General features: G+C 40.6%; 1 protein-coding gene across 3 annotated transcripts in view; it reads left to right on the top strand.

Moving 5' to 3' along the window:
* fhod3a (formin homology 2 domain containing 3a) overlaps positions 1-23947 on the top strand; it is a 79135-nt gene that overhangs the window by 19316 nt on the left and 35872 nt on the right. For all 3 annotated transcript variants that reach the window (XM_074686301.1, XM_074686302.1, XM_074686303.1), the window contains 2 exons: positions 22006-22073; positions 23364-23469. In XM_074686301.1, coding sequence (XP_074542402.1) covers positions 22006-22073; positions 23364-23469 — 174 coding nt within the window. The remainder of the gene's footprint in view (positions 1-22005; positions 22074-23363; positions 23470-23947) is intronic.

The following is a 23947-nucleotide window of genomic DNA, read 5'->3' as shown; positions in this document are numbered from 1 at the left end:
TGGCTTAGTACATTTTTTTTTATAGTAGCATTATAAATGATTTTGCTGTCAGCCGAGCAAACATAACCAGCCTCCTAGTTCGACCTCAGCTTATTGATTATGGATGTATATGATTCTTCAATCTTACTGTATTATTATTATTTTTATTTTAAAAAAAGTTGCCGATTTATAACTTTAAAAATAATAATTGAATTAAAGTTAGCCTGCCTTTACTTTCAGGGCACTTAGGCTTTAAAAGAGGAACTGTCCTCAGTAAACTTCTGGGACAAGAACTTTCTTTGACCTACATGATTTACATTTACATGATGTATTTACGGCACGTCTAGGTGTCAGTGACAACACCACACCAGCTGACAAAGTTAAGTAGAGAGAAGCAATAAAACACAAAAAGTCCGATCTAAGTTTTTCTTTGCTTAAAACAATTTGTGTACCTAATTTTATGGTGATGGTGGACACAAGAGCCTAACTGTCAGACAGAAAAGGGACAGAAGAGCAGAAGAAAGTTAAACAGGAGAGTGATACAGCCTGAACTGAAGGCTAATTAGCCTTTAGCTTGGGCTGTATCACTCTATAACACAAGGGCTAAACTGTTTGTGATGATGTTCATTTCAACCCACAGTCAGCAGTTATTCTGCAGTGGTCTGTTCAAACTTGAGAGTTTAAATGAAGAGTGAAATTTCGTTAGCTCTGCTTGGCAGATAACTGACAGGACATATCTAACCAGGATTTACACATTGTTACACATTAGAGACATGTCTTAAGGCACCTGGCTGCCAACTGCGCTAAATATAAACGGCTATTAACCTACTTACAACCTGACAGTGTTTACTTGTTGTCCCGTTCACCTACAGATTCGTTGGAACTGCCGATGTCTCTAACCTATAGCCGGCTGCTACAACGTTTGCTTGATGTCACGTTTCAAACTGATTGCTACGTAACTGTACTGATAAATACCTTTACCTCGGTGCGTTGTATCCAGTAAATCTTGTCTTGCTCAAAGAAATTTTGTCTCGATCTCCATTTAATTCCAAAACAAACACACGCCTCCCTCATAGTAATTTACAACAGTGTGAGTGAGACTCCAGGCCACAAGGTGGCGAGGGAGTCCAATTAAAACAGATCCTCCTCACAGCATCATACATGACACAGTGTCTAAAGTTTGCACAGTAGGTTAATAATAAATAAAACTTAATATATTCTAAATTATTTATGCTGCTGTTTGGAACTGAAAAAGCAGAAAACTTACATGGCTCATCAGAGAAATTAAGTTCTTAATAACGATTTTTGGCGCTACTGGAAACCAGCAGGTCTACATAAATAATGAAAGTAGTTTTATTGATGAGTAATCCTGGTGTCGTTGAGCATACGTAACAAAGTTTTATGTTTTAGTCAAGTAACAGCAACATTCTTTTTTCTGTTTTCATGTCACATGGATTATCTTTTTGTCCATAAAAATCTACCTGTCCTGGTGTTCCAACAAATACTGCAAACTCAGCTTCAGTGGCTGAGTCCATACATTTGTTTTGTGCTCTGTTAGACTTCACATCTTGTACCAGACTGGTCTTATAATCTTAAAGCTTAAGTTTCCCATGTGGCCTATTTTTCCAGTCTCCCCTGAAGTGAAAGTCTGTGTAGTAATTAAATACAGTTTAGGTGATCAAATGTAGAGTGGCTATGCTGCCTGACAGGTAAAGCTGTCAGTAATGAGTGCTACAGCAGGTGAAACAAAAGAGTCGCAGTGCTGAACAAAAGACCTTGCATGTGTTTTGGAGTCTGTTCATTCCTTTGGCACTTTGCTCTGGAATTTAGCCCCTTTTCTAAAAATTTGGCTTCCACTTTGCTGGATTTTTGCGCCCCAATTATCCATCTCTAATCACCCCCCGCAGAATAGTCAAAGAGAGGTGGGAGCTGGAGGTTTAGCTGGAGTCAAAGCTGAGTTGCTTTGGTTTCCTCTTCGTCTTCTGTTACATAACATATTCACATCTGGTCAAAAACAGAATTGAAGATTCTGTCTTTTTTAGACCAAAATCTTCCCTTTTTGTTGTTTGTAGAAGTGTTTTTGTAAGATGCAAAGAGACATGTTAGAAAGAGTTGCACGGATCAGAGTCTCTGTAAGTACGAGCTCAGTGTCTTGGTGGTCTGCAGTGATAGAGCTGTAGTTACTATTCAGTGTTGCTCTAACGCTCAGGGTGCTGTGGTACTGACAGCAGCCTGGCCTTGAAATGCTGCAGAAAGAGTTGACTACAGCTGGTTCCAACAGCAATTTACTGTGTCGGTGTCCCCCGCTGTGGGAGATAAGGCCTGGTAATGGCATGGTGTGACAGGGAGATAATGCCGGGTAATGGGGAAGCTGGAAGGGGGCAGGGGTATGGGACATCTGTACGGTCGTAAAACTCCAGACACACTATGTTACATTTTAACTAGTTTTCAATCTGGCTGCATTTCCTCTTCATCCTTTTTAAGTCTACTTTGCTCTACTTTTGCCTCCAGTCCTCCCAACTTGCAGTATCCCAGCATCATCCACTTTCACTATTTAACCCTTTCTTTCCCAGCCTGCTGTGCCTCACAGATCAAAATGTTCTCTCCACTTAATCCTACCACCTTGTTCTTGAAGACACCTGTAGCTCCATGTTCTGAACATGTGTCAGAGGTATATTTTACAAAACTCATGGATGAGTACAAACCGGTCCCTCTGTAAATGTGTCCTTACATAGTCATGGTATCCTCTGTGCATACGAACATTTTGTGCTCTCTAGAACAAATACCTAAAATGAAGTATATAATCCTCACTCTTCATCTGCAGCACACGCAGTAAAAGAAGGGACAAGAAAATCATTCAAATAGTTTCCTCTCTACCCTCACCAGCAGCTGAGACCCTGATGGGCCGGCTGAGAACATTGCGCCCACATGAGTCATGCCTAAGTTACTGCTGTGGGAGATGGAGAGATGGGCTGATGAGGCTTCAGGGAAAGAGGTGTAGAGCAGTGGAAGTGGTGAAATAACTTAACAGCAGTAGCTGCTGTGAAGTAAAAAGCCAGAAATTTGCATCCATCCTGCAGCTGTTCTCCATTCCCCGGGCTGCAGACTGTGTGTGACTGCTGAGTTGATCTTTTTAAAAGTCGTACAGTCATACAGTGCCCTTATTCTTCTGTCACGTGAAAGAATACATGAGACATGCTAACATTATTCTGAACAGCAGCGCTAAAATCTCATGAAGGAAGATAACTACAGCAGCTCAGCAGTTAGGAGGGATTTCACTCTTGTTTAATCAACATCTCTAACAGTTAGTCCTCACATATCCACTGATATATGCGCTGAGGTTTAAACTGTACTTCCTGTTAGTATCCCTCTCTCTAACCCAAACACCTTTAGGGTTGATGTCTGTCTAACATGAGTCTGGTTCTGCTCTACATTTCTGTCTGTCAGGTCTCTGCTCATGCTGGATTAAGATCAGATCAGACTCCTTATCTGGTCTCAGTGTTGGGTCTTTGTCAGCAGTATAACGATAGCAGGTCTCGGCCTGTTACTGTCTTTGGAAAGCATCTTAAGATAAAAAAATTTATGCTTTGGCACTCTGTAAATAAAGATTCAATGATAATATTGTAGATTCACTTACAATGCCTTTACAAATTATATTCACATCAAATAGATTTTTTTTTTTCCGTTTTGTTATAAAGTTAGAAAGATGAGGGAATAGAGAAGGTTAAATGAATACTGGTTTATGACCAAATTAGAACTAGTACTGATTGATACCAAAGCCCATGTCGTGGTTTTGGTATCAGGACTTGAGTGCTCTCAGTTTTCTCTGTGTTGCTGTAACTTAAAGGGATAGTTCAGTTTTTTTTGAAGTGGAATTGTATGAGCTCTATGTGACCACTAAGGACATTAGATACAGTAGAAAGGTGTCTCCCTTCCCTCAGTAAGACACAAACTGTAATCGATGGTGACGAGGAAATAGGCGCTAACAGGGAGAGACGGTACCAAATTCAAAGGCTATTTTCTCTGCCTACAAGAACTAAAATCATAAAGTAATACCACAGTTTAAGAGTAAGCTACATAAAATATTTTTAAGTGCATTAAGTCTTCGGAAATATAAACATTTATCCGGACCTAACTAACTCATGTATCCTTCCGCGCAGCGCTAGTGTGCTCCGTCCCCCCTCCTCCTTTCAGCTGTAGGGAATGTAAACAAGCTGTGCTTCGGGCGCCGGTTGTAGCCTCGTGTAAGTTTGATCAAGTATCATAATTCTTTTGTTTGTACTCTAAGGATTGTGAGGCAGCGTAGGAAATTCAAAATGAGTGACTATGACAGCGACGATGAAGTTTCATTCACTTTGGAACCAAAAGGATACCTGTATGAACCAGAGTAGCTACACAGAAGAGGAGCTGCTACAGATGGAGACTGAAAGGAATACAGAGGAAACATCCACAGACACTGGACATCAAGATGCTGAGTGTTACTGCTGCCACGACTGTTGTTGTTGTTGCTGTTACAGGACACTCCAGAATTCAGAAGAGCAGGGAAATCTGTGTGATGAGTTATACAGACGGCTTGAGAGTCAGCAGTGTCCTCAGACAAATCCTGAAGAGTGTCTGTAACCAAGTTCTACTGGTGACTGCAGTAACACTCAGCATCCGTGGGCATTGAGTCACAGCTCAGTCATTTACACCACAGAGTATTTCCGACTCTATCTTGATGTCCAGTGTTCGTGGATGTTGTGGAGAAAGCCTTTTTAATCTAATGGTTAAGATTGAAAGTGGATTTGCAAATTGCAGGAGCTTATCTTAAGAGTCCAAGTTTTGGATCCACAATCTTGTCTTGCTTTAAGTTAGAAGCAAAAGCACAGGGTCAGGGTAAGATCCTCACTTTGGTAAGAGTTATATTTAAAATCTTTGACGCACCGAGTCATTGCTGCCCCTTTTTTTAATCATAAAACATGGGTTTTTATTAACACTGTAGTCCCTTGTGTATTGCAAGACTTGATGTTTTTGACATGATGGGGATAGAAATTAAAGATGTCCTCAGGAAACATTTCATCAATATTCTACAGACTCTCCAGGTCTGCAGTATCATCTTTTCTTCATCATGATAGAATAGTATTTTGGAGGCCATTACTTTCCAATCTGGATGTATTTGCAGTCCCACAACATCTAAAGACGGCTGCAGTAAGCCATAAGCAGATAAAAAATCACAACTGAGACTTTTGCACAGCTGAATCAGTACAACTACAGACACTCAGTGGGATTATTGATGGATTTTAATCCAGCTGCAGCAGTGCTCTTCTTATTTGCTGTGGTAAAGTGGGGCTCATCTGTTGTAGTTTTGCGCTGCTGCCTGTGGATGTGGCAGGGTTTTCCCTGGACTCTGGTTGTGCTGACAGCCCAACTGTTGCATTTTGGCACACACACACACACTCACACACACACACTCACTGCTGTGTGGGGTTTACTTTCCCGACTCTCTGTGTATGTACTGTAAGAAACTCAGAAATATATCACTACATGTTTGTGTGTGTGTGTTGGCTGTGAGTGTGTCTGAGTGTTACGTCTGGGCTTGTTCATATGTGCAGCTGAGTGTGCCTCCACAAACCTCTGGCCGGTCTGTTTTAATCATTTTGAAGCTATTACATAATGCAATAAAACATTACAATTACCACAAGCTCAACATCCAGAACACACACTGGAGAATCTGCGCGCTTGGCATCTCATCCAGCCGTGGGGTTTGAGAGATGATGGGTTTAAGGGATGTGCCGAGAGAGATGGGGAGTGGGATGATTTCCAGGGAAATGGTAAATCACTCAGGGAAGGAAACACAGGGGAAAAACAAAGCAAGGAGAAGGAAATGCACCTGCCAGACAGAGCAGCAGCAGCAGCCGTCAGCTGGCAGGTCCAGAAGTTATGTCACTGTGGTCTGCTCTCTCACAGGTGAGGAGAGCAAAGGCAGAGAGAAGGTTTTAACAAGGTGAATCCATGTGTTATCATTTTCTACTCCATTTAACTCCCAATATGTTTCCTGACACACTCTGTGGTTTTTTAATTAGCTCTCTACTTTAGAAAAAAATGTTGCTTTGGTTGCTTTATTTTGGGTATTACTAATCGAAGCTTGACGGAAACAAAATTTGCTTCATTTTTGTGGCATATCATCTACAAACCATGATTCCTAAGATGTTCACCATGAACAGATGTTTTTAGTCGTGTTTATTTCTGTGGATTTTTCTCCGATTTGATTCAGAGCTGCTGGGAAACTGTTTTTGAGGTTTAGGGATTTTGCTTGTCTTGATAAACGCTCTAATTAATCACATGTGCAAACATACTCACGCACACATTTATCAAGCTAATGGGTGCTTTACATTATTTTAATGGCTGTAGCCTTTCCCCAGTCTTCTGACCTCTCTCAGAGCGTTTATTTTTGTCACCTATTCACAGCACATTTCTTCACTGATGGCAGGGAATGATATTTTAAGCTTCCATTGGTTTTGATTGATTTACACTCATCTGGCACAGCCACAAATATTGATACAGCAATATACCAATGCTGCTAAAATCACATTCATAGGAACTTCTTAGGCAATATTTGAATTTCTTTGAGAAACACCGGTTACACCAATTGACATTTATCAGTTGTACCATGTGACCACATTTTTAATCCAATGATTTCTTTGCAACAATAAATGTCACATGTTTAATGTCACAGTAGTTTAAGTGACAAACTTGATGCATTTTGTTTTCAAGCCAAGTGTGTAAATGTAATACTGCATTTGACTTTCAGTTTTTCAAAAACAATAAAATAGAAAACCTATTTTCAATCAAACAGTTTTGATTCAGTTGTTCCTTTAAATTTTGAGTAGTATTGTGTTATTTACATACATATCATCTCTTTTTTAAAGTAAACCATGTGAAATATCCCAATATGTCACAGTGTTGTGATTGCATGATTTATTGTGATACCATTGTATTGTGACTCAAGTATCATTATCAGAAATCAGGAACACTTCATTAATCCCAGGGGGAAATTTGGTATTACCATTGCTCTTTACATAATACAACAGTTAAAAATAAGATAATTAGGGACATACAATAAATAAGTAGTAGGTAGACAAAAGAATAAGCAATTAAGTATCAGTACCAAAGCAATAAGGAGATAGACAAGGCAAGATGAACTAATCTGAATGGATATTGCACTAAGTGAAAGTATTAGAATATTGCACTTAATGAGATGTATTAAACAGATATTGCACTTAGCAAACAGTACTAAACAGGATATAATATATATAAACCAGATACTGCACTTTAATGAACTGTTTAACAGGGTATTGCACTTAGATTTGCTGAGACTAAACAGTGCACATTAGGTATGGGTACCGAATTAGTTACTTTTATAGGTACCGACTAGGGCTGCACGATTATCGCAATCGCAATCGCAATCGCAATCGCAATGTCAGCACATGCAATTCAGATTTTTCTCCATGATAACCAAGCAAGTCTGTAGACTCGTCATGACACAACTTTTTTTATTAAATCGCAAGCACAATCGCAGTCGCAATATTGTCCACCTAATCGCAAATCGCACCTTTTCCCCAAATCGTGCAGCACTAGTACCGACCAAATTCTGTCAAAAGTACCGGGTACCGATTCACGTAGAATCAGAAGGTACCATGTTTAGGTACCTAAATGCATCCTTGTGACTGTGAGGGGGTGGGAGAGTAGGAGATTTTCCATGCTGGACATAAACACAGCATTGCAAGGTTATATACTGATGAATACAAATGCTAAGTTGAAAATGTTTATATTTTATTTCTAAACAAATTGATATTTTTTACCACATAAACACAAAAAAGTACCTAAAATCGGTACCGTTGCCAGGTACCGGGCATCAATACCTGGCAATCGTTTCAAATGTGAGAGGTACCCATTCCTAGTGCACATGGTGTACTGTATCAGACAGATATTGTACTTGATGTACTGAAATTAATCAGATATTGCACTTAGAGATTGTATCATATCAATAAGTTCACCCTCAATTTTATTCTTTTCTAACTGTGAGCAACAGGAGTCCTTTTATGATATGCACTGAAGCCAAGAGAAGAAGACCGTCATGTGTCACCATGCCTGCTGCTGCTGCATAAGCCTCACACACCATAGTAAGCACACACAAGTAAAGAAGGAGTATAATAACAGGCAAGTGTGGTATGAGTCGCAGCAAGACTTCACTCAGATAATCCTCTCAGCAAGCAGCACACATCCTCCAATATCCTCTCTGTTTACTTGCTCAGGCCGCTCGTCGTCTGACTCTGGTTTCTCCTGTTTCTGCTCTGTTTGCCTTTCTCACTCTCTCCGAGTCCGTTTCTTTCTCCCCTCTCATCCATCCAGCGCTCTTTTTCTGTGCTCTCAATCCATCATTTAGACGGCTGTTTATCAAAAACAGTGCAGAGTACATTCTTAAAGCCAGTAATAGAGCGGTTTAGACTTTTAAACAAGCTTTTTAAATGACAATTTGTCTTGTCTGGATTATTACACAGTGTTATATAATAATGACTCCTCTGAGAGGGAAGAGATCCAAAACTCAGTGACTGTAGCCACACAAACTTTGCCTTCCTGTAATCTCTCTGATCTTTCATCAATGCTCTCCTCAGCAAACCCAGTCAATTAAAAAAGACATGACACAGCAAGCGTGAGAGGTAAGGGACGAAGAGGGACAAAGGGTGAGGGGAGAGCGAGGGAAAACACTGGGTACTTGTTTCACACGTGCACACTTGTATGTTGGAATTGAACACCTCAACATTTCCCACAATCAGCCTCTCTGCCTGGCTGCAGGAAACCAGGTCACACTTTAATTCAGTGCTTTATCACAGATAATTACAGAGCTGCTCTGTGACATAATACCAGCTGCACGCAACTTTAAGGAGTTTGATGAAGAGGCTGAAAAGTGTTCAACAGTTTAAAAAAGATTGATTGTTTGCAGCCTTGTTTTCTGAAATCAAGGAAAAATTGACAAATGTTTTTCTGACGGCAGGATGAGAAGAGCGATCCCCCACTGACCTCCGGTTTCTGTGCTGTAGATTAATGGAACAGAGCTGGTGCCTCAAAACCACACATGTATCCCTGACTGCAGACATTTACTGTACTAGTTACTCTATAAATAGATACATATTTTAAATATAACACATCTATTAGACACAATATTTAAGCTGAACAAAGCAACTGTTTGCTAATGTACAAAGAACAGCAGAGCTCATGAGAGGGTTTTTGTGTTGCCTGTCAGCGATTCAGGTCCAATCAAGCTCTGTGAAAAGTTGTGTCAGGGTTAAACAATGGACATAAGAATGGCTGTCTTTGTCATGGATACTGGGGCTGTAGCTTAAAGCCACACCTGTTGTCTGTGTTCCTACTGGGGTGGCAAATATGCTGCTTGCTTTACTAAAAATTTAAATTCTGAGCTGACTTAACTGAGGAAAAAACTCAGCAAAAAGCTCAAATTTTGCACAGTTTATTTCAGGGAATTGAACACAAAATCAGCATCAGCAAGGAAACAACGCATTCAGGTTGGCTGAGTGTGGTAGTTGCGCTGTTTGTTGCAGAGCAAAGCAGCACCAGCCTTCGGTCCTCCCCGTGTGTTTACGTAGTTATTCTGGTTATTCAGACAAAGCTGCCATACAACTTCATCCTAGCCCCAATAAAATTCTTCACTTTTAATAAATGATCAAATACTTGCTCTGCGCAGTGGTGTAGTGGTTAGCGCTGTTGTTGCCACACAGCAAGAAGGTCACTAGTTCAAATCTTTGTTCAGGCAAGGTGGCTTTTCTGTGTAGTGTTTGTATGTTTTCCCCTTGCATGCATGATGAGCTCTGTGATTGACTGGTGACCAGTTGGGGGTGCGTCCCACCTCTGGGTTAGGCTCCAGCCACCTGCGACCCTGTACAGGATAAGTAGTCAAAGTACGATGGATGGAAAATACTTGCTAGCTTAACTATGCTATAAGACGTCAGTAGTATTTGCTTAAAACCAGGTCGTAGTTATTACCGTTCAAAGCTACAGCTCTATTCCACAACATGTGGCCAGAATTTAATAAAATAATCAAAAGCCTCTCTAGCTATATCTCATAGCTTTTGTGCCAACTAACGAAGGAGTGGAAGTTAAACCTGATAGACTGAAAACATAGACTACATAGACCTGAACCTGGCTGTACATGTTTTTATTTCTGTGGTTGAAAAAACAAAACACAACACCTTTTTTCCTTTTCAGCTTAGTGTGTAGGTGTTATATGGTACTTCTGTAGCTGGTCAAGTAGACAAACTGTATTTTGTAGCACTTTGAAATAAGTTTGGTTTTCACCACTGGATATTGCTGCTTACTGAAATAGTGTATCCATAGCTGACACCGAATGCTACAGAGAGATTTTGATAGAGACAAGTCCCTTATGATTTGGATTTAGAGACTGCACAGGGTTTTATTTTAGAAGACTTTTTTCTTACTCACTTTAGACTACCCCAAACATGGACGTCAGCCCGTGATGTCACCAACTGGTTTCTGACCTCTAACCATGGTGGTCACTCTGTTGGAAATGCTAAAGCATGGACACAAAGACACAGTGGAGTGTTAGCACGCCTCTTTTGAAGGTGAACAGACGAGTCAACTCAACCGTGTCTCTAAATATGTAAATTTATGTTTGACTTGAGCTTATAATGAGGTGTCACTTGTGTATACGCTGTAGTAACTAAGGCAGTGGTTGGTCAGTGTGTGTGTGCCTGGCTGTGAAGCAACACTGTACCTTCCTGTTGGGCTCTGGCCTGTCATCATGGCACTATCACAGAGCACACGCTGACTAGATTTGTGTTTGTGTTGTGGAAAACTATTCCTGTTTTTTTGTGCACGTATGTTTGTGTGAGTGTGTGTGTTTGCGGGTGTGTTTATGGACTTATTCAGTGGTCATGGGGGCATATGAAGGGCACAGAGCATGTTTTGGTCCTGAAGTGTGTTTGGACATGCTGCCTGTGTGTGAATGTGTGTATTTCTATTTGTTTTCATGTGTTTATGTGGCAGTAAGTTTCCTTCCTGTAGACATCTGCTTCTGAGCTTTCACAGCTGATGGCCTGCATGACGGTTCGAGGTCACAGTCCGGAGATGTTGTGTGTGTTTGTGTTTGTATTACGGTGTGTAGATAGGTATGTTATGTGTATCAGTGTGTTAGCTATAAATCATTGCAGCATCTTCTTTCCACAGGGCTGGATTTATGACGTTCATATGAAAGTTTGTTTCCATTTACTCCCTGATGTTTTCATTCTCAGTGTGTTTGCATTTGGGCCTCTGTTGATGCACCGCAGGCTCGACTGCATGTGTACACACTTGTATCAGTGTGTGTCACTGCTGAGCTGGCTGAAATCTCTGTATAGATTCGTCCTCATTATCGAAATCTCATGAATCCCACAGTGAAACCTTGGAGGTCTGGTCTTCTCACAAACAAAAGCACACACTGAGCTCATGGGGCCTCTGTCGTCATCTTTACCATCAGCAGCCTTCAGTCTGCACACTGTAGGCCAAGACCAACAGACAAAAAATAGACAGTCACAAAATAACCCGGTTGTCCTCTGCAGTTTGGCCTTTGCTGCCTGCCAACTTTTCCTTTTCATTTCACTCGACATGAGACTGAAATCATGCATCACCGTCTGAGCTGTATTCCATTATGACAGATTGATGGAGTGTTTATTCTTTTAACTACAGATTAATGGACATACCGCTCCACACATGTGCGCACACATGAGACAAAAATACCACCCAACCTTTTTCTTACACATGGGTTCTCATCAGAAATGCAAACCCTTACTTTAAATATTGATCATGAGTCATTTTGCATTTCATAGGTGAAAGAAGCTGAAGTAGTTCCCTGGAATGATCAGCAGGAGACAAATGAAATTCTTTGTAAGAAATTCCTGATGCACATGAAAATAACAGACTTTCTCATTCAGCTGCTCTCACTTTTGCAGGGCAGCTCACACAGTGCACCTCATGACCTGATCCACCACTGAACCCAGTATCCAGGTTTCTCCCAGTGCCTGACACCCACCCTCCTATATTTAGCGTGGTACCAGCGCAGAGGGGGAAAGACTTCCTAGGATTAAATCTAGTTCCCCAGCGTGCCATTACACCCCACGCTTCTCTCACTCCTTTATTTTAGATCCCACCAAAGACCTAGTTTGAAAGCCAAGCAGCTGATTGGCCCAGACAGCCGCGTGGAGGCTTTTTTAGAGGGGTGCGAAGAAATCCTCCAGAAACACGAGTCGGCGGATATAACAGGACTTAAATGAGGGCCATCAGCTGTGTCCTGCCTCGCCTGACCCATAAACAGACATACCATCCTGAAAATATTACCCATGTTTGACCTCATGTGTGAGTATCCTGTGTCCCCGCTTTGACATGTCTCTTTGAAAGACACAAACACAGGTTACAGATCAGGCTGAAGATCTGTTTGTGAAAAGGATGTTTTATATTGCATTATTCAAATAGAATGCTTACTTTTTCATTCAGTGATTGATGCTCACTGTTTGGGCCATTAAAAAGAGAAGAAATCAAGTTTGGTAAATATTTTGTGTTATATGTTAAAGTGTTTGTAAGTGAACCTCACTGCTCTCCATAGTTGAGACAACACAGACTCTGTCCCGGCTGTGAAACAGCAGACAAACTCTTTACCCTTCTAGGGTTGCTGGGGTCATGGGAGTTTTGTTTTGTGCTCTTGAAAGCGATCATGCCCCCCCTGGGGATTCCTGTGGGGGGTACTGTGGGAATATGGGGTACCAGGGCGCCACGGCGACAAGCCGTCCAGTCCCTGTATAATAAGCTGTGAGCGGGGTCTGATTTGGCACCAGCTCAACCCCTCCTTGTAGGCGTTACCTCCAGCAGTATCGTCTCATCTTATTATTTCTGTTTCTTATTTTTATCGTTAAGGATCTCAAGGTGCAGCAGGAGGAAGAGGAAGAGTTTAGGGTTCGGGTTTTGGCTTTGTTGGCTTTGTCCTGTAGTGACATCCAGCTGGCACTGCGAACTGTGAAGAGATGGGGATTAAAATCAGCTCTTCCAGGTCAGGCCATGGTTATGTGCAGGGAAATAGTAGCTAGCTTCCTCCTGGTAGGCAGTAGGGTTCAGACTGAAGTAAAGGAGAGGAAATATCTTAAGTCTTACTTACCAGTGAATTAAAATTCAATCTGAAAGTCAGTACAAGTTTTAGAGTACCATCTGCAGTGATGAACAGAGGAGGAGGCTAACCTGCAAGCTTACCTTTTTATTTATCATTTTCACTTGATGTTACAAACTAAGGTGGGAGAAGAAAAATTGATATGTGATATATCAAGATTTTTGTTTGACATTTCAGTTTTTGTTTATAAACTGGATTGGAAAAAAGTTACCACTTTTCTCCAGCAGAGGGTGAAATGTTTCTCTCTGACTCACCTGATGTACATTTTATGGGAAAATGTGGCTCCTGATACTGTCTGTCGGCATTATCATCATCATCATCTAACTTGATCTGGTGTTTAAAAATGCAAACTAAAAATTGCAAAAAACGTAAATATTGAAGAATCACAATTTAAATTAAATTAGCACACCAAAAATCATAAAAGAATCAAACTGTAAAAATAGCATAATTTCCCAGCCCTTTGAAGAACAACGCCGGGCTTTGTCATGTTGATTTAGATGCAATAAATAAAGGCAACCAATTTTCTCTGTCATGGAATGACACAAGATAAAAATCAATGGATTTCCAATTCTTAAAGCAAAATTTACTGCATTTGTAAGTGTGTTTAAATTCGTACTTGGAGCTGAGTCAAAGACAAATTTTTGTTTTTACTGCAGAAGAGACAAAGTTCCACTCATCTATCTAGATAGCAATGAGCACATGTGCAATGTAGAGAAAAGAAACTGAAACTTTACTATCAATCTCATCACCAAAGTATTGATCAATACTAATCACAACATCAATATATCAATAATTTAGATTGATTGGTACACCACTATTCATAACAATAATGAATGGATCAAAGAGCCGCATGTGGCTCACGAGACGCAGGTTGGCCTCCCCTGAGCTACTCTGTCACATCATTAAGAGTCAGTCAAAGTGATATTCCTGGTCATTTCTGGGCGCATAGAAACAAGATTAAACACCAGTGCAGAGACATCTTTAAGAAGGGGTTATTGTAGAGCTTGCCATGGAGGCTAGGTGGTACGTATATGGGCAGATTTGCGTTGATGTGTAGTTGGATGGATGCATTGTGAGCTTTTTTCACTATAAATTCCAATCCTTGTCAGCAGGGCTCAGCCGCTTGGTAATACAGGGATATGATACCGCCAAGAAAAGCTAAAACAATACCATGATATAAATTGTACATTATGGTTTGCGTACTTTTAGCTCTGTTTATGTCCCTTTCCCCCTAAGGAATTTACAGTATCTGGCTCTGTAGCTGTTAAACGCTCCAAAATGCTCCACTATGACCACTAACCGGTTTCTAACTTTGTCCGTTCATTGTTCAGAGCTGGGCAGGTGTCATATATGGTGGGTTTATTGTCCTCTCTAAAAAGAAACACTGCTGCTGTGGCTGAAAACATCACATTTACAGTGTCGGAGAGTGTTAAAAGTGTATCTCCAAAGAGAGAAACTCAGACTGGTAGAGCAACGGAAAAGATTAATAATGTTAAATAAGTAGATATTACATCAGATGTAACTCTCTGGCACAGGCTATTCAATATCAGAAAGATCCAGATGATTCTCTTCGTTTATCTTCATGTTTTCCTCCTGGCAATCTTTATAATCTCACCTACACATCCCTGTTCCTGCAGCTCTCCTTTAGGAAACATCTGCTGAGCTGGCTTCCTATTGTTAATTCTCGGGATTAAGCAAAGCACTGGTAGATTGTCATTGCCCTTTGCTGTGACCAAGCGAGCAGAATTAGACTTCAGACGTTTGCAGACTCTTGGACTTTGCGTTTGATGTGTTTCAAGCGGTACAACAAAATAGCGTGCGGTTTGGACTATAATTGCTGTGGATTAGGCCGAGCGTAGCCCGAGCTGGCCTGTGTGTTATTCTGTTTGGAGACGTGTAGATGGTGCAGTAAATGTTGAGGGATTAGTCAAAGCTGAAGGGTCACAGCACTAATCTCATTATGGCAGGAGGAGAGGGAGGGATCTGACCACTCGTGGACGACTAAGCAGACAGCCTCAGCACTGGGGGAATCCCTGTATCACTGCAGAGGATATCCTACACACACCAGCACACACTGATGCACATATATGTGCTCATATAGCCCCTTACTGACTCATCTGAGGGGATTAGACGCATTCAAAGAAAAAACACCAAAGGGCAATGTAACATCTTGTCATCAGCCTGCGTCCTTACTTGTGGTGTTTTGGATGTCTTTGAGCCATATGTGAGTGTGAAGATCTAACAATAGCTGAACTCTGCTGTCCATGTCACTCCTTTCCAAAAGCTCTATTATTAGATAGATGGATGAACAGTCTGGGTTCCTGCCTCCTGAGTTAAAGAGGGCAGACAGTTGCTCCAAGCTTATCTGTGATATTTAAATTCACGTTACAGGTTTTTTTCTCTACTCTAATTTAGCGAAACGGAAATTAAAAATGGGGTAGCTCATCTTCTTGGTGGGTTTGTCTGCTGGCTTAAGAAAAATGTAAATTTTAAGATGGAATATGTGACCAAATGCTTTGTTCAGGCTGATATGTTGCAGTGAGCGTGAGGTAATGGTGAAAAAGCGTGGAGTACGAGTTGTCCAAAACAAAACAGTAAAACTCAAAAGAAAGCTATAAATGAAATGTTCTTTTTCTGTCTTTTCTTCATCTGCCTGTCCTCACTCTGCAAACACAGGCACTGGCTGACACATGGGAGCGTGCACACAATCACACATGTGCATGCACACACACACACACAAGCCACAATGACACATCTCAGTGAGCGGTTTAGCTTTTCTTGTGACAATAATAAAACCTAGGGCCAGGAAAAAAAGAGGAATGACAAGGAAAGACACGTGGACGGACAGAGCCTTCACTCTCAAACTACTTTTTTCTTTTTTTTTGTGTCTTTTCGGCCACTAAAGGACATCTGCCTGAGATGAGTTATCTCTTTAGTTTGTATTTTGCTGTTATTCAATCTCACCATTCTCTGACTGAATCAGAGACATTACACCAGACAGACTGAGAGGTTGAAGGTGAGGGGGATTTGTTTGCCTCACTTCCTGCTTTAAAGCACCATCACGACACTGAGCGCGCTCACAGAGCTCAGACAGACAGAGTACAAATGAGAAACTCGTCCTGTGATTAGTTGGCATGTCAAACTGTGTTTACTTAGGAAGAGGAAGGTAATTAAGCTGACCAGACTTTGTTTGTTAACTAGCGGTTGGTAACAGAGAATCATCATGACGGCAGTGACTCTGTGCATCACTGACAGACTGCTGGTGTAACTGTGCAATAAAAAAACAAGTTTACTTTGGAATGTAAAAAAGTTTCTTTTCATTTCTTTTGTTACGGGCCTAACAGTCAAAACAGAATGATAAATATTCAGCATTTTAACATTTTTAAACAACATAAAGAAAAACTGATGACTCATCTTTCACTTGGAGACATTTTGAATTTCTGCATCCATAAATCACTTCTACACACTTCCATTCCCATGATGCATCCCCATTAGCGAGCAAGCTAGCTGCACTGAACTCTTGTAGCACTCTGACCACTCAAAGAACTTGATGTCACAGTTGTGTCCATGTCTTCAGGAGGATAATGTTCAGTGTCTGGTCACAGGGACACTTCCTGACAGACAGCAGAAGCAGCAAGAATCAACCTGCCAAGAAATGGAGCGACTGTGGCTCAGTGGTTGAGTCGGTCATCTCTGATCTGAAAGGTCAGGGGTTAAATCCCAGGTCCCTGTGTACTGATGAGGCGTCTTTGGGTAAGAGGCTGAACCCTGAACTCCTTGCAGTGCAGTGCTGTGCCAATGTGGTCAGACAGTTACTGATGATGGGCTCTTTATGTAACAGCCTCTGCCATCAGAAAGCATAGTCCATTTACTGCACTGCTCCTGCAATGAGGATCAGGGCTGTGTTGATTAAATATTCATGCGCACATTTTCAGTGACTACTGTAAATAACAACCAGTACTGTCTATACATCCATTCCAAGCTCCTTCAGGTTTTGAGAATTGTGCAGACTTCTTGGAGACTTTGTTTGGGATGGAGTAAATAGAGAAATGTGATTCAATTAGAATAGAATAGAATAGAATAGAATAGAATAGAAGAGAATAGAATAGAATAGAATAGAAACTTATTGTCATTGTAACAAGTACAGAGAAATTGAAGTCACAGCAGCAATCAAGAAAACAAAAGTCAGAAAGTGTGTAGAAAGTGCAAAAAGCTCACAGCAGGTGAAGCTCTTCCAATGTGGCGTTGGTGTCTGATGTTAGCTCTGTTAGCCATGTCTGTGAATAGCATGATGCTACTCAGCCCTCTGGTATTCCCTCTGATGCTGGGTCAGCACAGCTAGCTTTTCAATCATCTTGGAGATAGATCTTACAATCCCAATAACGATGGATGGAAGGACAGGTCCATGTTGTCACTTCTTACCTCAGGCCTGAGAACCTGCACATTGTCCTCACCTCCATCTCCTCACCTTGTGGGAAGACATCTGGCCTTACACCAGTTAGCATTGACATGCTACAGGCTGCTAACAGCTGAGTTCACATATAAACAATGCAGCCATGGTTACATGTAGGATCTCCAGACAAACACAGGAGAAAAAGTAGTAAAAACATCACTGAAGCCACAAAAAGTTTGGTGTCCATGACCAACAAATGAGCCATACAAAGTAATGATCCACTCCAAATACAAAGATTACGAAAAAAAGATGAAAAAATTACAAGAAATGGATAAAGAAGAGAGAGCTGCGGCCTAGCAACCTGTTGAATCTGTGAGAGGATAATTTCTCACAGTGCGATGCTGCTAAACATGCAGGTGTTTGCTTTTACTGCTAAGAGCTCTGACCTTGCCTCTTTTGTTTGTCCTGTCTCTTGAACAGTCCGTCCAGAAAGCATGTTACATATTGTTCTCCATCTATATCCAGCCATCAATATCAGTATGTGGTGTATTTTCAGTCCAACAATAGCCAACATATAAAACATCCCTGATATGTCCGATGTAACAGTGAGGTCTAAGTTTAGACGATAAAGAGTGTCACTGTTAAATGAAGCTGATAAGCTGGAGTTGGCTGGTACAGTGTGTTTTCCTGGAAGGAACAACCATCACCCAGTTTCACTTTATTACATTAAAGTTGTGTTTCTTGTTATTTAATTTGTTCAAAGATGATTGGATTATTTCACCAAACCTCTTCCTTGTTTGTTTTGTTCTATAATAAAACACAGAAAATTGTAAGAGCAATTACAACCCTCATTGTAAAGAGACGTAACACCTCCACTGCTCATAACACAGTGTCTCCACCTTTTCACACCTGACTGCATCACTAGCTTTACACCAGACTTAACCCAGCCAAGTGTACAGCTGATCTCTGCTGCTGACATGCTCCTGATGGACAGCAGACATTTTGTTAAAGGTTACCCCAACAGCCCGTCTCATGGCCTGATAACGAACATGAACATCGCACGTGAGCATGCGGACGAACTGTTCCCTGCATCATTAAGTGATTTCCAGGGAAACCTAGAGAGCAGGAACAAGGTAATCTGATCAAAGAGGAAGTCCCTGCACCTGACAACCATCCATGCTCACCTCAGTTTGACCTACATAACGACGGAAGAAGTTCATGCCAGTTCAACAAACTCATTTCTTTCAATGGGGAATTTCTTTGATTCTTAAAAGTATAAACTGAGCCAGCCGGGTTTGATAACATAAACCCAGGGTTAGAAACCTGCATGTTACTCCTATCTATGTGTCATATAGATATCTGTTGTTTGTCTGTTTATGGGAGAATTTCCTATCTTCATATTTATTTGATTACCCAGAAGCAATCATCCCTTATAAAATCTGAAACAGGCCTGTATTCAGTCGTCACCTCCTTGTACTATTTCCCATTCCTTTGATTTCCTTCACCAACCGTACTTTCAGTATAACATGCTGTCCTGTTCTTTCTTGTCCTTTTATTTGCTTTCCTTCTCTTCCCTTCACATCATCAATTTCTGTCATGTGAATTTGTGGAATTCATGCCTTTTTTGGCGAGTTTGAAGTCCCTTTCCCCCAAACATCCATAGTGCCAGTTGCCTCCTGGCACTTATGATTTGGATTATTTGATTATCTGAGCGGCAGACTATCACAGATGTTTTCATGAATGCTGCTTCTGAGCTCACAGAGAGGGTCCAGCAGATGGAGAGACAGACTGTAATTCTTCAGCTCTGGGTGGAATGATAATGATTTTGACCTTAGGCTACGGTTGCGTTAGCTTTGTCCAGCTTAGATAGAGTGAAGTTCCAGACAGCAGGACCTCACTTTCTGTACACTCTAACTAAGAACTACTCCTGATGGACTGAAGGATTTGTTAACAACACGCAAACAGCGGATTTACTCACACTGGTCCCTGGACCCCCTGCTGACACACACTTAAATGCACAACTGTTCAAATGCACAAATAGACAGCATGTACGATCATCTGAACAGACCCTGAGGTTCATAAAATAAATGATACCATTCAAAATCTAGAGTACACTTCATACACTGCTCAAATAAACACACTGAATATACACAGACACTTGTGAACAGTACTGTGCAAGAAAGAAGGAGTAAAAGCTTGACAGAAGGGGCCGATACAATAAGGGTTTTCTTCTTTCTGCTCCTTTTCATTCAGTTTTGGGGATCTTTTATTTTTCTTTGTATCGATTTGTATTTATAAAAGAATGGAATAAATAAAATAAATAAATGATAAATACATTTTCAACAGACATTTTTTTGTCAAAATGCTCCTTTAAATTGAATGTTAACGTAAAAAATTAAGTCTACAAATAAAGTTTAAGGTAAAATAAAACAAAGGACTGGACACACGCCAAGTTCTAAAATTAAAAAAAAAAAAAAAAAAGTTTTCCTTACTTTGTAAACAAAAATCGACTTAGTGATATCTTAAAGGTACAGTGTCTACACTACTCACTCACCCCTCCTATTGATGAAAGTATGGATGAGGTTTTGGTTTTTAAGGACAAGAAGCTCCTGTAACACGTGATCTACAACAACATCTCTCTTTAGCATTTTTTTATGTCCTCTTCCCCAATTAATAAAAAACAGGATATTACCTGTATTTGCTTTGTCTGTTTGATGCTATTGTGGAAAGATGTGTTCATGGTGTTGGCCTCTACTAAAGGGACCTGCATCTAATGTTGATATGAAGGCTTATTCTAATCTAACAAATAATAATAAAAAAATTATATACCAGATAATTATACTCTAATCTAATTTAATAATAATAAAACTACATTTTATTTATATGGCTCTATAAAAATGTGTTGCCAAGTGCTTTACATAATAGAAACAAACAGTAAAAAGAAATAAAAAACGAAGAAGTAAAAGAGCGGTAAAAGAGAAATATGAGGTAGAAAATAGAAATATAAAAGGTTAAGAACCACCACCAAATAAAGGAAAGGAAATGTCTTTTAAAATAAAAGTAATAAAGATAATAAAACAATTAAAAGCAACAAAAGGTACTGCCATTCCAACTCATACACATTCTTTAAAATAAAATATTGCTTTTCTGTCAATGAATACTGATAAATGCCACCAAATCCTACACACTGTACCTTTAAGAATGAGTCCAAAGTTTAAAATTTTATCTTGATTTTCAGAAAAAGAGCTGCTGATTCGCCAAACTGATCTCATGAGCTGTAACAGTGAGTGTAAATAGCCGGTTAGCATTAGCAGTGAGCCACTAGTGCTAACTGATGCCCACTTACGTTGACTGCCAATTGAGGCAGTCAGTTTGTTGCCTGTGGGAGTTCAGTGTGGGCAGTTTGTGATCTATCTTTGGTGGTGGACATTGAGTATGAGGAGTTAAGTATCATGTCATATTGTGGCACATGCTTATTCTATGGAGCCATCATTGAACTGGACATAAAGAGTTCTTCATGTCTCACTTGTTAAAAAAATGAAGACTTTATTTTTATTCAGTTGTCTTGTGCAGACTCAGAGGTTTAAATCAATGAATTGATAAAACGAAATGAATTGTTAAGAAGTGTCTTCTATCATTTTGGGGTTGTTGTCAGTAACTCTCAACTTTCAGTTTTACAATTTGTCAATTTTGAGAGGTGTTGAAAAGGAATTCTGCACGTAGGCTTCAAAGATGAAATAAGAGCCAAGTAAAGGTAATAGTCTAACAAAATATTTCCAGGAGGCCGAGCTCCTGTTGTGGTGATTGTGTTGAGTGGTAGATATTTTAAAGCTACATATCGTTGACGAGGTATAAGACTACATATCCGTTTGTTCTCAGTGCTTTCCATGTTGTGACCTGAATACCTCACTGCTGAATCCCAGCCAGCAGCTCATTAACATTCCAATACAGCTCTAATCACCACTGCAACCAGCGTGTGTGTGTGTGTGTGTGTGTGTGTGTGTGTGTGTGTGTGTGTGTGTCTGAGTGCATGTGTGCAAAAAAAGATCCTGCACGTGTGGCTCTGTGACTGAGGACACTGTGAAAGTGTGACACAGTGCCAACCTCAGGTGATCAGAGTGAATCACAGAGACTGGATCCTTTCACCATCAGCGCTCCTCCTGCACATTAAGCTGTTATATAACTTTTGCACAGCTGAGATTCATTTTACAAACTATTTTTATTGATCAGGACATTGAAGCACATGAGGATTGTTTGGAGATGAAAGGTGCTCTGCAGAACGAGCAGTGAAAAGCGATTGTGTCAATAAAGCTTGTATCAAAGCCAGGTGGAAAGACTCGGAGCACATGTAGTGAGTCTCTGTGATTACTTGTTTGTTTGTTGAGTTTCAGACTGATAACCCCTCTTTGTTTCTCTGTTTCTCCAGAAAGACTCTATAACTGCAATGGACGGGACCTGAGACGGGCACTGTTCTCTCTAAAACAAATCTTTCAGGTAACACACACACACACACACACACACACACACACACACACACACACACACACACACACACACACACACACACACATACACACACACACACACACATATTTCACTTGCAATTACTGTCAGTTTGTTGTTGCAGAGCACAGTTGGTTATTGTGGCCACTGTGTGCGTCCCTGATGACAGGGATCTCCATCAACGTGGCATTTCTCTCGCTCTGTGTGTATCTGAGTGGGTGTGTGTAGGACTTAGTGTGTGTGTTTGGGGTGTGTGTGTAGGAGTTTACATTTGTGTTTGTGTGTTTATTTTGGGATGAGAGGAGTAAGCGACTTAAAATAACAAAGGCTTTACTTGAAGCATTCACACAAGAAGAAGAAGAGCGGGGGTATAATAATACATGGTCCAGAAATCAAAACAGCAATACAAATGATTTAAATGTTTCCCACATTTGAGGTCATTCAAAGGAATAAAATCAAAGTTTAAACTCTTTGAAAATAACATGAATTGACCATGTGACCAAATCATTTAAATCAATGTCTACATGATGACAAAGCAAATTACCCATACAATCACTCACTCTTAGAGCTCTCTGTTCACTGGGATTTGACCCTGCACCTGAATGCAGCCCTTGCTCAGGTGCCTTTGAGCAAATAACCTTGGGCTTTTCTGATTGCTTTTACTGTTTGTTAAGAGAATTTTTTCAAAAGCAACAAATCTAAAAACACAGTTATGGAAATGTTTAGTGTGCATCAGCTGGGAATTAAAATCCTGATCCTGAACATTACTGACACCATGTGGTGAAAAACGAGAACTAAACTGAAACTCTTAGCTCCAGCAAGATTATGAGCATCTCTGGTTTTATGCTGTGTTTAAGAGTAGTCACTAGGGATGGGAACCTTATACATTTGAAACGATACGGTACTGATGTCCAGTACCTGGCAATCGATATGAGTGCTCAAAGGTACCTATGTTTGGTACTTCTTGTGTTTATGCGGTAAAACAATATTGTTTAATAATATATACATATTTATATATTTTTCAATTTAACAGATTTATTCTTCAATGTGTAAACTTGAAATGCTGTGTTCATATCCAGCACGGAAAATCACCTACTCTTCCACTCCCTCATAGTCGCAAGGATGCATTTAGGTACCTAAATATGGTACCTTTTGATTTTATGTGAATGGGTACCCGGTACTTTTGACAGAATTTGGTCGGTACCTAAAAAGTTACCTGATTCGGTACCCATCCCTAGTAGTCACTCCTGTTTATTTCTTTGTGTTTGTGTTTCTTTGCAGGATGACAAGGACCTGGTCCATGAGTTTGTAATGGCTGAAGGTCTGACATGTCTCATCAAGGTGGGAGCTGAAGCTGATCAAAACTATCAGAACTACATACTTAGAGGTAAGGCCCATCTTTCCTGTACATAATCAGACACACCTCTGCATTGAATGTCATATTTCAGATTCATCAGGGATCAGGGGAAAATATCACACATTTGGCCAATTTAGCATCACAGCAAGAAGGTCACCGGTTCTATTCCCAGCTTGGCCGGTGGGCCTTTCTGTGTGGAGTTTGCATGTTCTCCCCGTGCATGTGTGGGTTCTCTCCGGGTACTCTGGCTTCCTTCCACAGTCCAAAAACATGCTCACCAGGTTAATTGAGCTCTCTAAATTGCCCCTAGGTGTGAGTGTGTGTGTGAATGGTTGTCTGTCTGTGTGTCAGCCCTGTGATTGACTGGCGACCAGTCCAGGGTGAACCCCGCCTCTTGCCCAATGACAGCTGGGATAGACTCCACCCACCCCCAACCCTGAATAGGATAAGTGGTTTAGAAAATGAATGAATGAATGAATAAATATCACCCAAACACACCTAAAAAGAT

This window comes from Halichoeres trimaculatus, unplaced genomic scaffold (assembly GCF_033239565.1).
Source record: "Halichoeres trimaculatus isolate MK-OKI-2021-1 unplaced genomic scaffold, fHalTri1.1 fHalTri1_scaffold_14, whole genome shotgun sequence".
Taxonomy (NCBI): domain Eukaryota; kingdom Metazoa; phylum Chordata; class Actinopteri; order Labriformes; family Labridae; genus Halichoeres; species Halichoeres trimaculatus.
This window is presented reverse-complemented; position numbering and strand designations above follow the sequence as displayed.